Consider the following 16,918-nt stretch of genomic DNA (forward strand, 5'->3'; position numbering starts at 1 on the left):
TAATATTTTTATTACAATATCATTGTTACAAGAATACGCTCATTTTTATTGGATATACCAATATAATAAAATAATATATTTGTTTGATATTATAGTGGGATGTATCTCAGGTATGAACAAAATATATATTAATCTTTATAATTTTTCAATGAGCTATATTTGTCATTTATAAACTTAATTTATGGGGTAGAATTAATGTCTATGCTCTTCCAACATTTGCTTAAGGTAAATCAAAAATTTTGTACGACGCAACGAAAATTATAAAATTCCACGAAACAGTTTGTGGACAATCATTTAATTTGAAATTAAATATTAATAATGGTTACTCTCTTATATCTTGCATTGTGGATTTGAAAATTATTTAAACAATGTCATAAACGAAATATTAAATGCAATGTTGAACCTTAAAATCAGTCTACTTGTTAGTTATAAGGTCGCAGAAACTAAGGTCGCCGGTTCAAACTCTGGGGCGGGCCATTATAATGTTAATAAATTTTCAAGTCGAAAAATTGTCAGTAACAACTCGGAGGCTGGAATTTGACACTTTACCGTTCCGACCATATAAAATATAGTGTACCTGTGCCTGTGCACCTACTTCTGTATTAAAATATATATCGCGCAGTTGGCTAAAATTGTTCCTTGGACAAAATGATCAGAATTATATAACGAGATATTGTTGCTGCTTTAATGCTATTTTGAATTAATTTATTAAATAATTTTCAAATTCATAATTACATGATCAGTGAATATAATAATTAAATTAATCGCTCAAAAGTGATTAAAGTATTTAATTAAGACCGGATTAAACAATAAGTGATTAACATCGAGTGTTGTAAATATTATCTAAGTTGTGAATAATAAAATGTGTTTAATATAATAAGCGTGTGATAACCCTGTTAACAAAAGTGAGTTCAAGAAATATATATTACACAAGAGGGTAATGATGTGAAGAACTGGCAGTGATGTGGCTCCCGGCGCTTCTGTACCTGCTTGGTCAACTGGGTATGTACTTACATTTATAATATAAATTTAATAATTCGGAAAAATTTCTTGGTAATATTCGAGGAAATTGATTTTCAGCTTTTAATACTTTATTGTATTCAAGTTGTATTATATCTATATTATTAAATAATGGATACAAAATATATTGTGGCAAAAGTTTCCCTACGTTTAAATATGAACAAAAGTGAATACAGTTATACTGGCTCGGGTTTTTGGTAAGGTATCGCATATTTTTGCCTCTAGACTGTCTTGACTTTTAAGGGCTTCTATTAATCAACAATATTTTGATTTAATTCAACTAATTAATGCTAGTTAAGTTTGTTAAAAATTTGCGCTCTTCTGTAACAGAATATTTCAACCGCATATTAAGACATAATCTACTAAAGACTCCGCCATACTAAATGCTGTCTTATCCTCCCTTAACGCGACGAGCTCTCGTCTTTACTTCATTAAAATCACGCCTCTAAAGTGAAACCACTTAAGATTAACACTCGCACCGTAGACATCTTAAAATATATACGTGTCGGGTATATTCTTATATACAAAATTATATTCCGGCATAAAATGGAAGTCTATATATTAAAGTCTGGAAGTGAAATGGTAATCGTTTTAAATGTATTACTAACGCATTAATTAAATAAATAAAAAAATACACCTTCAAATTCAAAGTACAAAATTTAACTTTCTCTTTACAACATCTTCTATGTTAGTTGTCTTCTACATATTACAATTTCTAATTGATTACCAAATTCCACCAACAGTTCGGAAAGAAACAGGTCAGATCTGAGAAGAAGCGGGGAAAGCAACTCAGTGGAAACATAAAATTTGTTATCATTTTTATTTGTAAGATTTTATGTAACAAGTTTTTATACAAAAATATATTTTGAAACAAATTTGAGAGAGAAAGCGGAAGGAAGCGAATGTTCCATTGCTAAATCCGTTATTGCTGCAGCTAAAGTTTATTTATACTTACAAGAAAACCGTAATACTTTGTCTGTATAAGTATAAACGTATTGTTGAAAATTTTAACAGTATGTATGCAATATGTACATTTACTAGCGACCCACCCCATAGCACGGATGTAATTTATTAATAAAGAAAATGGTACGGATATATCATTTATACCCTGTATCGCTCAGGAATAATGAATTTTTATACCAGTAGAAAAGAAATTACAATTGGTTGATTCGTTTCGGGGATTAAACAAATTTACCTCTTTATACAATACATACATACAAAATTTCATCATGATCGGTGGAATGGTTAAGTCGTTGCAGAGACAAACAAAAAACAAATACGTGTGCGTCGTCGGGACGCCCGACAGAAGTGATAACTTAAACTGTCCGAAATAGTGCTGTTGGTTAGAGTGAGAGAGGAGGAACCTGCTTACAGCTGCCTTATGCGTAGGAGAAAGGGAAGCCAGACAGACTGGCGCCGTAACGCGTTACGTAACGAAGCGGTTTACCCTCCCATAAGAAGATATCTATTCAGAATTCCAACTCGTTAACTAGCTAACTAACTCATAAACTTCGTAAAAATAGGTATAATTTGTCATGTCATACTGAAAGTATATTTTAAAACAGAATCGGTCTGTTCATGCATTATTCGGAAAGTTAGCAAGTAAAATATAATAATGAAAGTTTGTATCCTTGATATTATAATTAAATATTTCACAGTTGTTCGTAAGACTGTATAGACAGACGATGTTAGACCCGTTATTTTAAAATGCCAAAAAAAATAAGCAACGTAAAAATTTTGTCTCGTAAATGCGAGTAAAAGTTATCACGAAAAGTCGCCTTAACAACAAAATCGTTTGTTTAAGTATTTTATCCAGCAGAAAGAATTAACGGCGTAGGTAGTCATTTATTTTAGATTTATTTTTCACAAGGGTTAGTTCATTTCGAATGGCGACCGCTACGCTCCCTCGGTCCGTGTAATTTGGAAACTAGCCTGGTTATATGAAGTCGTTATCGATATAAATTCAATCGAGCGCATCTATTACTTACAAATTGCATTTAAATAAATATAAATAACGATGTATTTCATGTTGCTAACTTATATTCAATTATATTTACAAATGTAATTTTCTATTTTACATAATTAATAAATATACAATATTTTTTTAGAATATGTGATTTAAAATCTTGTAAAATACCTTAGTGTAAAATATTTAAAGAATTATCCAATATATTAACGAAATTAAAAAGTTAAGGCAATGTTATCGAATAAGTTAAAACAAACGAGCCGTTATATATACCTAGTAAAACAGTGTTCTATATGGTTATATGGTAGATGTTTTATTCCGTCATTAATGCTACATACCCTCTTACGGTTACACCGTTCACAATTATACGGGTTAGAAGCTTTACAGTGGTTTGACAGCTAAGGACTTGGTCTTGAGAATTGTTTGATTCGATTATATAAGTCTTCTGAAGAATAACTATATTACAGATTTTTTTCACTTTTACCCACACAGGTTCGTACATACATGATACATAAATCAGTCAATTTAACTGCAAATTATTATTTATTATAGATTATAAATTAACCAGTAACATTAAAATATATTACAGGGATAATAAATACAGTACATCATAATTTAATCGAAATTAATGTAATCATTATTGATAATACAGGAATATATATTTTTTAATATAAAGAAATAAATATACGTAAGCCGAAAAGCCTCTTTAAACATGTTAATTTTAAAGGTCACAGAATTAAACCGGGTGAAATATCGCTGAGGTTTGAAATGCTGATTCAATATTGACAAATCATTTCGCGCTCTGCGGAGGATGAAGACATCGTGAAAATCAGCATATTTAAGAAGATATTATAAGATGCGTACATCTACTTATATATAGTCGAGCTAATTAACAGAATAAATATGTAAATTATTCTTAGGAAGAACTCTTTGCGCAGCAGCAAAATTTTAACGTGTACGACGTTAAAAATTTATTTTATTTCCTAATAGCTTTTTTTATTGTCAATGTGTAACGATGTAATAACGATGAGTGGGCCAGTGTAAACAGGCAAAAAGTACATACATAACATATGAGAATCTAGGTATTCGGAACATCGACTGTGTATAAAAACGTTTACATTTTAGTAGAACCAGAGTCCAGGTGACCTTGAGTCTCTACTTACAACATCATATAAAATAAATGTATTTCATCGTCTTGTACTACGACGAACTAACCTAAGCAAAAACATATTATTTATCCTTATTTATTTTTACATGGTCTAACAAGATAATTTACCAATTATTGATAAATCATCAATAATACCAAAAGGCTATTTTCTCATGAGTTATATAACAACTTGTAAACTAATAAAGGAGAGCCGTTAAGATTGTTAATCTTTATAGTAATATGTCACGAGACCTATCAAAGGTCAAGAAACTTCAAATTATTTTCTTTATCGAATAATTTATCTACCTAATGTATATTGATGGAAACGAAAAGAAACTAACTCGGGAAGACATCATTTTGCTTAGTATATCATGCGTATCAAGTTATGTATCTCCTAAAGGTGAATTGGAAACTTGTATGTCGTCAACATAAGTTAGTGACACACGTTTCTGTTATTGAGCTTGAAAAAAATATATTGTAAACAATTTCTGTGGAACGCATTTATCATAACATGCTTACTTTCGTAAATACAAATTATTAACTAGAGTAACAATTTGAAACAAAATATAATTCAGTTTAATAGTTTAAAAACATGACATTGTTACTTAATAATTTATAAAGAGTATATAATATATACACATATATATGCTGTATATAAATCACGCGCGTGGAACATTTTTATCGCTATCGAGACCACACGCACAATTGTTGATAATATTTTGTTTTATTCCAGCGTATAACGTGATAAATATTTGATGAATTTAAAATTAAACTATTATTAAAGTCATCGTATTATACTTTTATTTTTAATTGGTTCTGTCAAATTATTTATAGCTATATATTAAAAAAATGTTAACACAATATTTTACTACAATAAAACCCTATACCGTGCAACTGTTTTATGTAATTACATAATGCTGTCTTTTTCTGTCTAATATCAAAATACTGACGATAGAAAGAGATGAATCGATGTATAAATATTGACATTGATAGATTAAAACTATTTCAAACTAGGTCCTTTAATTTGAATGCTAAAAAATGAATCCTAAAAAAGACCTATTTGGTATAGATTATTCTTGGCCTACGTAAACGGAGTCACGGGCAAAACAGCTCACGATGAATATGTTGTTATCAACGCTATCCACTCACCGGAAAATGTGACGGGCGACGGCGGCGGTGCATGACGCAAGAGGGCACTTATCAGAAAGAGCTCGATCGACTTCCTGCTGGAAATAGCTTCGAAGATATCCATTTCTATTAGAAAAATATGACTAACATTTTATGTTTAATTTTTAAAATTTCATAATAAAACACCTAAGTGAACACCTATGAATATGTATAAAATTATTAGGACGTCCTCAAATGTCGAACCGATGGACATGTTTTGACAAATGAGGCAACTATCAATGCATCATAGTGTCACCGCTGTCATAGATGTAAGATAAATTATTACGTCACTAATACAATATTATGATAAACTTGAATATTAAGTTACATAATTACTAATACTAATTTATTGATAAAAAAACACTTTACTAATTGAAAATATTCTATTGATAACTACTTAGAAGTATTAAAAGTGTTAATAAATAGATTGAAAAAATTGTTGGAATTCAAATAATATTAAGTTAAAAAAAGGTTTTATTCATTTTAAATAATGTATTATTAGTATACTTGAAAATTTTCGTCATCGGATAACAATTATTCTGGTGAAAATATTGGGATCGAAACCTGCATATGAAATCAGGCGTTAAATTCGCCCTTTTCTATTCAGATTCATAAATCTTTATCTCCTTTCAAACAGAATCATCGTCTAAATTTGTTTTTATAGTAAATATTAAGTTGATTTCTGCTCACTTTACTGCTTCACTCGTCTTTGTATTCATATGTCAAATTACGAAACCATTAATCAAAATATTATTTAGGTGTGAAAGCCAAAGCAGAAACAATAAGAAAAATAGTTCATATCTGGCTACAAATTTATGTATATATGTGTTTGCTTGTGTTATTTGTGTTGTATCGTGTGTGTATTATATATGTTTGAAAAATTGCTATACTGTAACAAAGATTTTATAGACTCCAATGATTTTTTTTTATGTACAGCGTGAAGATTACTTTTAAAAGCCATTCGTCAGCATATCTTCAAAGAAATAGTGACGGGCTCCGGTGACGGTAATAGTAATAAGAGCAAATGGAACTTGGGTTTCGTGTTGAAAGGGATTAGTGACCGACTGTAACGCCCTCACACACACAAAAGAATCGTACACAATAGCTTCTTTCAAAACTGTACCCTTTCATCTTTCAGCAGAGTTTATTTTTCTATGTCTTGAAAAAAGATGTAACCTTCTGATACGCGATTCGGAAATGTTCAAGATAGTTGGTCACGATAGGGCCCCGGTCTTTTTACTCGCTTTGAATCACGTTCATATATTTTGCGTGGAGTATCTATTAATGTAATCGCAACATTAATGAAATTGGTGAAATAAGGAAACGACCGCACTATTAAGCAGTAGGCAGTCAGTAATGGCTCATACAAAATAATACAGACTGATTTAAGATAACATTTTCCGTGCACGTATTTCTATGTAAGTCACGTAAAATATTTTTTTAATTGCAAATGAATTTATTTAAAAGCTTTTAAAGTATCATTAACGCTACATCGCAAATTTGTTTATTATTAACATTTATTTGAATAACTGTTATAGATATTACAAGTTTAAGGAACTTAAAACTTTATCAGACATATTTTTTAAATAATGTTAATTTCGTATTATATTTGATAGTAAGGCGTTCCACTCCAATCATCAATACTTAGAATTGTGTACCATGCTTAAAGGCGAATCAGTCAGTGTAACTACAGAGACTAGGGATATAAAATATAGATATAATTTGGTGAGTCGTTGTAAGGGTATTAAATATCTTTTACAGTGCATATATATATGGGCGGATGTGACCACTTACCATCAGGTCTATATGACAGCCTGCCTATAAATTAAAAAAAATATTTCAATGTATCTAAAAGCCAAATAAGTCGTTATAATATTGAAAAAAATATAAATATTAAAGAACTTAATATTAAAAGAAAAAAATTAATGCCTTACAAAACGGGAACTGACTTTATTAAATAAAACTTCAAAAGTAAGCTTACAAACGTTATACAAAACCTTCTCACTCATCAAGCACCTTTTCAGATCAAATGATTTTTTTTTTCTCTTTTTGTTCCTTATATTTCGTAAACATCAAAGATTGATTTGTATCAAAAACAGGCCGCTTATAAAAAATAGTGTATTATTCATAATTTAAAAAAAATATAGCATTAATGCACTGTAATATAAGTCTTTATTAAAAATATCAGGTAAAAAAAAAACTGTGATATAATTTTAACATCATACGTCACAACCATTTTATTATTCATATTACAAAGGGAAAAAAACGAGACTCTATTACTAAGACTTCTCTATCCGTCCGTCTGTCCGTTCGTCTGTCTGTCACCAGGCTGTACCTCAAGAACCGCGACAGCTAGACAATTGAAATTTTCACAAATAATGAATAAATAATATTTCTGTTGCCGTTATAACAAACAAATACTAAAAACAAAATAAAATAAATATTTAAGGTGTGCTTCCAAAATTTATAGATCTATTCATGAAGGCGCACCCCTCTATGTTAAATTATCATCAGCGTGCAGTGCAGTGCAGTGTGAGTGAGTGTCAGTCGTGCCTAGAAAATGTCTAAGGTACGCACGAGAAGTAAGGCTGCAATTGAATACAAATTAGTTAACATTTTTTAAAATTTTCTTTTATTAAAAATTCCTTTATTATGACATGCTCGCTCTTCGATTTTAACACACGCTAAGACATCTTGTAAGCACGAACATCACTCAAATACATACACGCCGATAAAATTTAACGTGGAGGGGCGTGCCTTCGTGAGTGAATAGATCCATAACGTCACATACACAGTCGACTTTTATTATTTACATTAGAAAAAAATTTACAAAATACTCTTTTTATTAATTTGTAATGTTAATAAATATTTTTAATTATACCATATATTATAAATATATTACATTAAGCTATTTTAAAATAAAAAATAAATAAATAACATTTTACGATGTAAGGCTAAAGTTAATGGGAAATTCGTCGTGATATCAAGGCATTAGCATTCTTGGTATAAATTGCACGTGCGTGTAATTTTTTAGCCACTAGGTGTTTTTTATGTTTGTTAAAATATAACAGTGTTGATTCTTCATTATAACGTAGCCTAGTTTTACAACCAACAGACCTACTAAGTATTTATGGAGCAACGGAGTGTGAAACTTAGCATTTAAATTAAAGAAATGGCCTTACTGGGTTAACCTCGGTTCGTCTAAAATACTTCATGCTTAAATCAAGTTTATTTTAAAAACTTAAATGAGGTTTGTTATAAAAACGTTTAACATTTATTACAAGACTATTTTTATTCATAAAATCTAAAAAACATAAAGAATGAAAGTAGGTAAATAAATAAAAAATAAGTTTATAATTCTTAACAGGTTTGCTACCGAATTAGACTTTTATTGTACATAAAAACTTTTCAAACAAAAGCCCAATTGTGATATAATTAATAATTACTAGAAATAATTTTCGGTCATTAAATAAAAAAAAAAACATTTCGTTTACATTTTAATCTTGATGACGACTTACACCGTGTTTTAATTTAAAATATTATATTAACTTTTGAAAAAGCATTTTTTTATATATGATAGGTGTCAAACGAGCAGGAGGGTCACCTGATGGAAAATGCCTACCACCATATGATGAACATGCCCATGGACATCTGCAACAAATCTGCATTTGGACTAAATTGACTAACTTAACCTACATTTATTCAAAATCTGTAACATGACTATGATTTACGAGACTATAGCTTACAAGTTCATATATTAAATAAGAAACCAACGCTTAATCCCAAAAAATCTACATTATTTAATGTTATTATAACATTCAGTTGTTAATTTATCGCTGACTTAAATCTTAAAAGTTATCAACATTATAAACACTTAAAAAAATATATATTATATAAAAAATTGACGAAACGTTGCTAATTAAAATGTGTAATGTTGAGTTAAACATAATATGATACAATAAAGTAACTAAATAAAATAAGAAGTAATCCAAATTTAGTTATTATATAAATGCTCACAATAAATAACTATAAAATATAATTGATAGGTCATTTATGACATTTTCACAGAGCAGCGACATTGTTGTATACAAAATGATAAAAGTCTGAAAAAAATGTCTCTTTGTATCGTTCAATCTCGCCTCTTTGAACTAGAATTTTCATTATATTGACGCTAATTTTTACATTATTAAACATAATAAAAGTCTTTGAAGCGCTTCACTCATTGACATATATAAAAGCAAGCGCTAACCCAAGAGGGTTTTACCTACTTTTACTTTATGTGGACTAATTTTATGACTACCCTTTATCGTGCCTTTTTATGTGGTACGGACTCATTTATTTATACACCTTATTAGTAACGGCTACGCAGTAACGAGCTCGTAGATTTGAATGAAATGCTTAATAAATCTCTCAAACTCTTAATATTTATTGAAGCTAGTTTTTGTATACGCTTATACACGTGAGGATGACTGATAAATTTAATTCACTCCAAACTTTTACTCGAATTACTTAAATGGTATAATTGATTTTATATTTCACTGGGTGGTGCGTCTTTATGCCAGTCCATCTGGGTATCAATTAAGTCATATTTAAGAAACCTATCCACTCATCAGATATTCTACCTCTAGCAATACTTATAATTGATGTTCCAATTTGAAGGGTGAGTGAGCCATTGACATGACGAACGATAGGAAGAAGGACATAGTTCTCAAGGTTGGTGATGAATTTGCGATTTAAAGAAGGTAAATATTTCATACAACGCTAAAAGCAATGGGCAGTGGTGACTACATACTATCAAGTGACCCATCTGCCCTCCTTACATTAATAAAAAAATACTTTTCCACAAATATACCTACTTAGTGCGTGGTAGGTGCGTGGACAGCAATTTATCAATACTATGCTAAGTAAAAGTTTTCTATTATTAAAAGGGGTCGTCAGAAGAAACGTTAACAAACAAACTGGTGTTTCGTCACACCCCTATTTTAGCTCTCCCCTAAGAAAAATGGCAATGTGAATGAGGGAATGCACAACACTCAGATTTTACTACAAAAGAGTTTAGTGCGTCTAACAGACCTTTTGAGCATTTATGGAGCGACGGAGTTTGAAATATTGTTCTTTTTATTTCTTGGAGTAAATCAAAATAACATTCGTAAGATTATAAAAATTAAATAAATAAAAAATGATTAAAACGGAAACTAATATATTTATATAGTTTTGTAAACGCTTACATTGAGTGTACTATAGTTGCTTAAAAGAATCTCACCAACTTCTGGAGTATATAATGTATAATAGTAGGGTGGTCAATTCCTTTCTAACTAAGATTTTCTAGTAAAACCTAAGATTTACCGATTATGATTGGTAAATGTCCATATAAGTTTGGGATTTGAACTTTTACCATCATTTACTTGGTAAATCTTAGGATTTACAGGTTAGGTTAGGTTGGAATGGTAAAAGTCTGAAAAAGTCGTCCCTTTATAATAAATACTTACATTTACCAACTCGTCGGAAAATCTTAAGATTTACCTTAGTTCGAGCTTTTACAGTAACATATCTACTACAAATTAATCTCTCAGTGGTTAATATAGATACACTGCATACACGGTAAACAAAGCTACTTAAAAATATCTTATTATCCTAAATGGTCAACAATACATAAACATTATATAAGAGAGAGGAAAGTAAAATTACAATAAGATTTATGAACATAACTCACTAAAACCGCATACCGCCGATCTATCTGATATTTGATATAATAACGTATTTTGATATCATTATCACGAATATCGTAAAAAAAATCGACAACAGCCATTTTGTAATACGAAAAATGAGAGAACTTCTTTCTGTTCATTCTGGGACAATAATTTTGACGATCATAGGCGAATGATTATTGTAACTTTCGCCATTGTTAATGCAGTGAGGGAGGTTTAACCAAGAAATTATTGAATTCCCATTCTACATTCCAATCCCCTTTTCACAACATTAAGGGAGGGAAGAGAAGGTATTTCCAGGATAAAAACTAACCTATATTCTTACCCGTAAACTATTTTAATACTAAATTTCATCTTAATCGGTTCAGCAGCTTAAACGAGAAGTGGTAACAGACAGAGTTACTTTTGCATTAATAATTTTAGTATATTATTATTAGTTGAATGTTTCGTAACAGAGAATGTAACGGCGGGATAAAGGTTATATCCCTGAAGGAATATGGAGAGTCAATCGATCACTTTAACAGGATATTTATATCTGTTGGCTTAGTGTCCCTATTTCCAGTTGCCCTAGTTAGATGTATTATATTTCAATGTTATATATTATTCAAGATTAATGATATCATGTATGTGGAATATACTCCTAACCTTCTCCTCAAAGGGAGAGGAAGCCTTAGCCCAGCAGTGGGAAATTTACAGGCTGTTAATGTTATGTAATACTAGTTACGATTATAAGTATAGGTTTAATCAACCAATTTGAAATTAAATCAAATAGTTTTTTATTAAATATGCAGTAGGTATATATTTTTAATTTAATATGTTTCCGATATTAATTTTATCCGCAAAGTTAATTAATAACACTTGTTAGTATGCTTCGTGTTTACGTCAAAACGTTTAATCTACATAATTATTGCCGAAAGATTTTCCAAGGTTAGACCCTACAAGACGAAATGTATTAAGTTTTAGCAGCTTAGTTCATAGATAGAATATTGATTTTCTTCAACAAAATATGTCTTAGGTTTACGTCGTTTCCAACAAACTTTGATTTAGCCACTCACGTAACTACTAAGCCAACACTAAAGGAACCAATAGTCTCAGATATTATTAGTCCTTATATATAGTTATGTGTGGATTATGTTATATAATAAATGTTATTTTACTCTGATATAATATCTATAAAAATGAGAAATAATGCGGTTGTAATAGCCAACTAGCATAATTAACTAGAAAACATTTTTTTTTTTTATGAAAGTGATGAAGTTTGACCAATAAGGTCATCAGAGCGAGTCCAACTAATATATATTGTGTAAATCAATATCAATCGATAAAAAAAAACTTTTTCAATAAGGTAAGCACTTTTGAGCCGAGATGGCCCAGTGGTTAGAACGCGTGCATCTTAACCGATGATTTCGCGTTCAAACCCAGGCAGGCACCACTGAATTTTCATGTGCTTAATTTGTGTTTATAATTCGTCTCGTGCTCGGCGGTGAAGGAAAACATCTTGAGGAAACCTGCATGTGTCTAATTTCAACGAAATTCTGCCACATGTGTATTCACAGGCTGCTAATGCTAAAAGCACTTTTGAATAGGCATTTGATAATAAAGGTTCGGAATTAATAGATATGGAAACTTACAAAATATTGGCATCTGAAATGTCAAAATACTTAAAGTAATCGCTGCTATACTGGAAAAAGGTAATTTAAACTCGATAAAAAAATCACCAAACTTGGTGAGTATAAAATCGAGAGAAAGTTAAAAGAGCAAGCGCACCAAAGGTATCGCAATTAAAAACACATTAAAACGTTCGCATTTTTCATGGCGACTGAAATAAACGTCATCAAGTAACAACTGCATAATATGAACACGGAGACACAAAACAAAAACTACTTACCATTGTTACTCGTTTTTGTTTTTAGGTCGAGTATTCCTGTCTTTATGAAACGTGAAAAAGTAACAAACTGTGCCAACTAGTGAAAATATAGGCTTAGAATGTCAGTGTCACTTTCCACTTCAACTTTGTATATCCTTTGTTTATCACGTGCATATTAATTATTATTAATAATTAAAAACGTTGTACTAGAACCCTCACTTTTCTTTTATTTTCTTAACAAAAGCCTGTTTGTTTTATGAAAACATCACTAATCTAATTATGATATATCCTATTATGTCAACGTATTTACCAAAATCATAAAATATATAGGATAACATATTTAAATATAAATTTGAAAAAATATTATAGCTATTACAATTTTATTCACTGTACAGCGCCAACAAACAAAACAACATCAAACTATTTAAGATACATAATAAGGCGCCTTATCGCTAAATAACCATTTCTTCCAGACAACTATAAGATAAGTTACATAACGACTATAAATTGGATAGACTTGCGAAAACAATAGACCGAAAGCTAGCCACATGAATATATAAATCACAGAATGAGATTAATAAGGAAAAGTATCTTAGATCGAGCAAAGTAAGTAAATAAGCGCTGCTAATGTCCCTTGTAAGGATTAGGTTTATCAAAGCTGACATAGCACCTGTCACATGCTAGATCGCGCTTACAAATAAATATTACAATAATTTATCTTTACTTGTACTATTATTACACATATTTATCTTTAACTAGCGACACGCGCCGGCTTCGCGCGGGTACAATGCTGATATTAAATATACTACAGAATGTCATACAACGTTCATAGTTTTTCAGTCGTCAGACAATACAAACCACTATGTCCCTACACTTTTACTACGTAATATCTTCGAAAATATTCATTTAAATTACATGTTGAAAAGGACTATATTGATCTATATTAAATGCGCAATGTATTTAAGCCGTTATTTCTCTTAAAAAGTAAATATAACAACGCAGACTTTTTGAAGACCTTTATAAAATGTACATACATACATATAGTACATTATTTTGATCTATCTCGTAGGGTCTAGCCAGCGTTTTCAAAGTAAGCGCTAAAAAGTGTTTATTTACGACATCACTTAAGAAAACTCTAAAATTATCAGTGTTTCTTTACTATATTATACATGTAAACCTTCCTCTTGATACAATCTATCTCTTGATACCAGAAAAACCACATCAAAATCCGTTGTGTAATTTTAAAGATCTAAGCATACACAGGGACAGACAGCGGTAAGGGACTTTGTTTTATACTATGTAATGATTGTTTACACTTGTTTATATTTATAAATAGATTATATATCTGACACGCGCTGACACAGCGCTGACAGTGACTAAACTTTGGCTGCAATGGTTGGTCTAGTATATACACAGAACAGTGTTTTTCGATATAATATTATAATCGCAATTTGCTTCCAGAACTCAAAATTGCCGTAGGTGTCATTATTAGGATTTTTTTCTTAAACATCCATTAATCCGAACGAACCTCAAGCGCCTTAACTATAAAAAAAACATATTATCATATGTTGTTTAGAAATTAGCCACTGACGTCTATAATTGATAATCAATAAGATTTTATAGATTATATCAGAATATTAATTATCTGTGAACTGTTAAAATTGGTAAACGTACGTCTTACTTTGACAATTACTGATATATGTATATGGAACTTTGCTTATTAGTAGGATTTTTGTCGTATTCAAAATACGTCGTAAAATAAATACAAAAAAGTATTTATTAATTTTTATTTAATTAAAAACTATTGAAACCAAATTTAATAAGCACATTTTAGACAAGACTTAATTATCTTAGTTACAAGGTATAACGCAACTTCGACAGTTTCTCATTCACAGGGAAAGTTATGTGAACTATTTCATCATTTTATGTAATATGATATGTATGTATCATCTTCAATACCCAAAACTAAGCCTAACGACACGGACCGCCTTACCTTGAAGTTTCTCAATAGGCCAACTAACGCTCCGATGATTTGCTTTGCCTTTTGAAACAGAATTATCGATTAAATCCTATTTGCATACCACAGTAAAACCTTTTTCAATGAGCTATTACCAAGACTTTGTTCTGTGGACGTTGAATATTTAGTAGGGAAATCCTAGAAAATCCTCAATTCCAAGATAAAAGATCACTTACATTTCGATTCCGCGTTGTAAATTTATTTTAAATAAATAGTGATTATGTTAATAATCTTCTAGTTAATTTTAAAGACTACATCAGGACGTATTCTTTCTCTATTCTTGCACTGGATTCTTCAATCCTAAGTAATGAGAGGATTAAACACTATTGACTACGAAATTCTGTGCAGCTACTGAGCATTCCTTGTTAGAAAAACCAAATAAATCTTAGCTAAATTTAACCCAGGAAGTTGGAATTTGCAGCCTTAGCTGGCTGATACATTAGAATAATGAGGCAGTTGAAAATACAGATAGATATTCGTACAACAGTTTCTGCATGGTCTAGTTACATCAAATATAAAAAGCAATAACAATTTGTTCACATATATACGAAATGAATAAAAAGTGTACATTTTTAACCAACTTTAAAAAGGGTAGATTATCAATTTAGTTGTATTTTTTTATGTTAATTAGCTTAGAACTCAGTCATTTCCGAACCGATTTGGAGAATTGTCTTGTGTTGTGTAGTTTTTTTGGTATATTTTTCTATTATTAACCCAATCAGTCAATGTGTATTAAATCAAATATGTATATTATATGAACTTTTACATATACACTTTTTTTCGTGTTCTAAAGTAAAATTTGTTAAACGATATGAATGTAGGTCAATCAAAGAAATCTATCAACCGTCTAATCGTGCTCTGAAAACCATATTAGCAACCATCATGGAACCATTTATTGAATGCACAGAAACATTGCGAAACAATTTTATAATACCTAGAGATAGAGTAGAAGAAAAGGCACGAAAAGTCTACGACCTCATTATTTATGTCAATCGATAAAACTTTTACGACTGATTTAATTTTGTACACAAAAAATACATTACGGCCGTTTTATTACATCGTCAATATCCATAAATATGGATAATAAAATGATGAAACCAAAGTTTGAGCTGATGATGTTCAAATTTTATCTAAATAAGTGTTTTAAGATGATAAATTTAAACCTTATCATGCCGTTTATCGACGAATATTCAGTATTCAATAAATTATTTATTTACAAAATTATCTATTCAAGTAATCATCATGAAAATCATCACACACTTTCTCGGGGTTTCAATACAAGACATCTACAAGGAATCTAGCACGCTGACCCCTCACAAGCGGGTGATGCTACAGGCGGAAAGTAATATAATAAATTATTTTTATTCTTTCCAATTAATCTATCGCTTCCAATAAAACGGCATTATTTGTAGCTGTTTTCTGTTAGTACAGGAAGTAAGTCAGGGAAATTACAGGAAAAATGGACATAGCATCCTGTATCTACGCATCAGTGGTGCTAGAAGTAATTGATACTTCGTCGTAATTTTCACGGCATCGCAGCTGTCGTAATTTTCTTTTCTTAATTAATTTTAAATATAAAAAATAACAGTGATCTTCTGACAGAATTTCAACCTCGGCGCCCAATCTTATGAGATAAATATTTTAACCTGTGTTAAAAATGTGTTTCCAAGCACATGTTTTCTGTCCGATTCCATTCCTTTATGCCCAATATGTAACTGCCGAAAGAAGAGATTCAGAAAAACGGATTTTGCGTAGAACTATTAATTTCGAAAGAATAGAGCAAAATATTGTTAACTTCATAAATACGGGCTCCAATTGTTATATTTATGTGATTGTGTCTACTATTAAGTTCTATAACAAAATATCAATTAGATAACCTAGTTTTTAATAGCTTATTTAAATAGACTATGGGAACGAAATCGCTGGTGATAGATTTTGATTCTCATAATCTGTGGAGATAAATTATCACACATATGTCCAAAGTTTTTAAGTAGAAGATTATTCAATTATTTTTCAAGATTGGCTA

The 16,918-nt window shown here is 30.3% G+C and overlaps 1 protein-coding gene across 1 annotated transcript in view; it reads left to right on the forward strand.

Annotated features, from left to right (window-relative positions):
- Positions 1-906: 906 nt before the first annotated feature.
- Positions 907-16,918, forward strand: part of LOC125067916 (hemicentin-2-like) — a 53,645-nt gene continuing 37,633 nt past the window's right edge. Inside the window, exon 1 of the mRNA XM_047676812.1 lies at positions 907-1,002. Coding sequence (XP_047532768.1) covers positions 963-1,002 — 40 coding nt within the window. The 5' untranslated portion in view covers positions 907-962. The remainder of the gene's footprint in view (positions 1,003-16,918) is intronic.

This window comes from Vanessa atalanta, chromosome 12 (genome assembly GCF_905147765.1).
Source record: "Vanessa atalanta chromosome 12, ilVanAtal1.2, whole genome shotgun sequence".
Taxonomy (NCBI): domain Eukaryota; kingdom Metazoa; phylum Arthropoda; class Insecta; order Lepidoptera; family Nymphalidae; genus Vanessa; species Vanessa atalanta.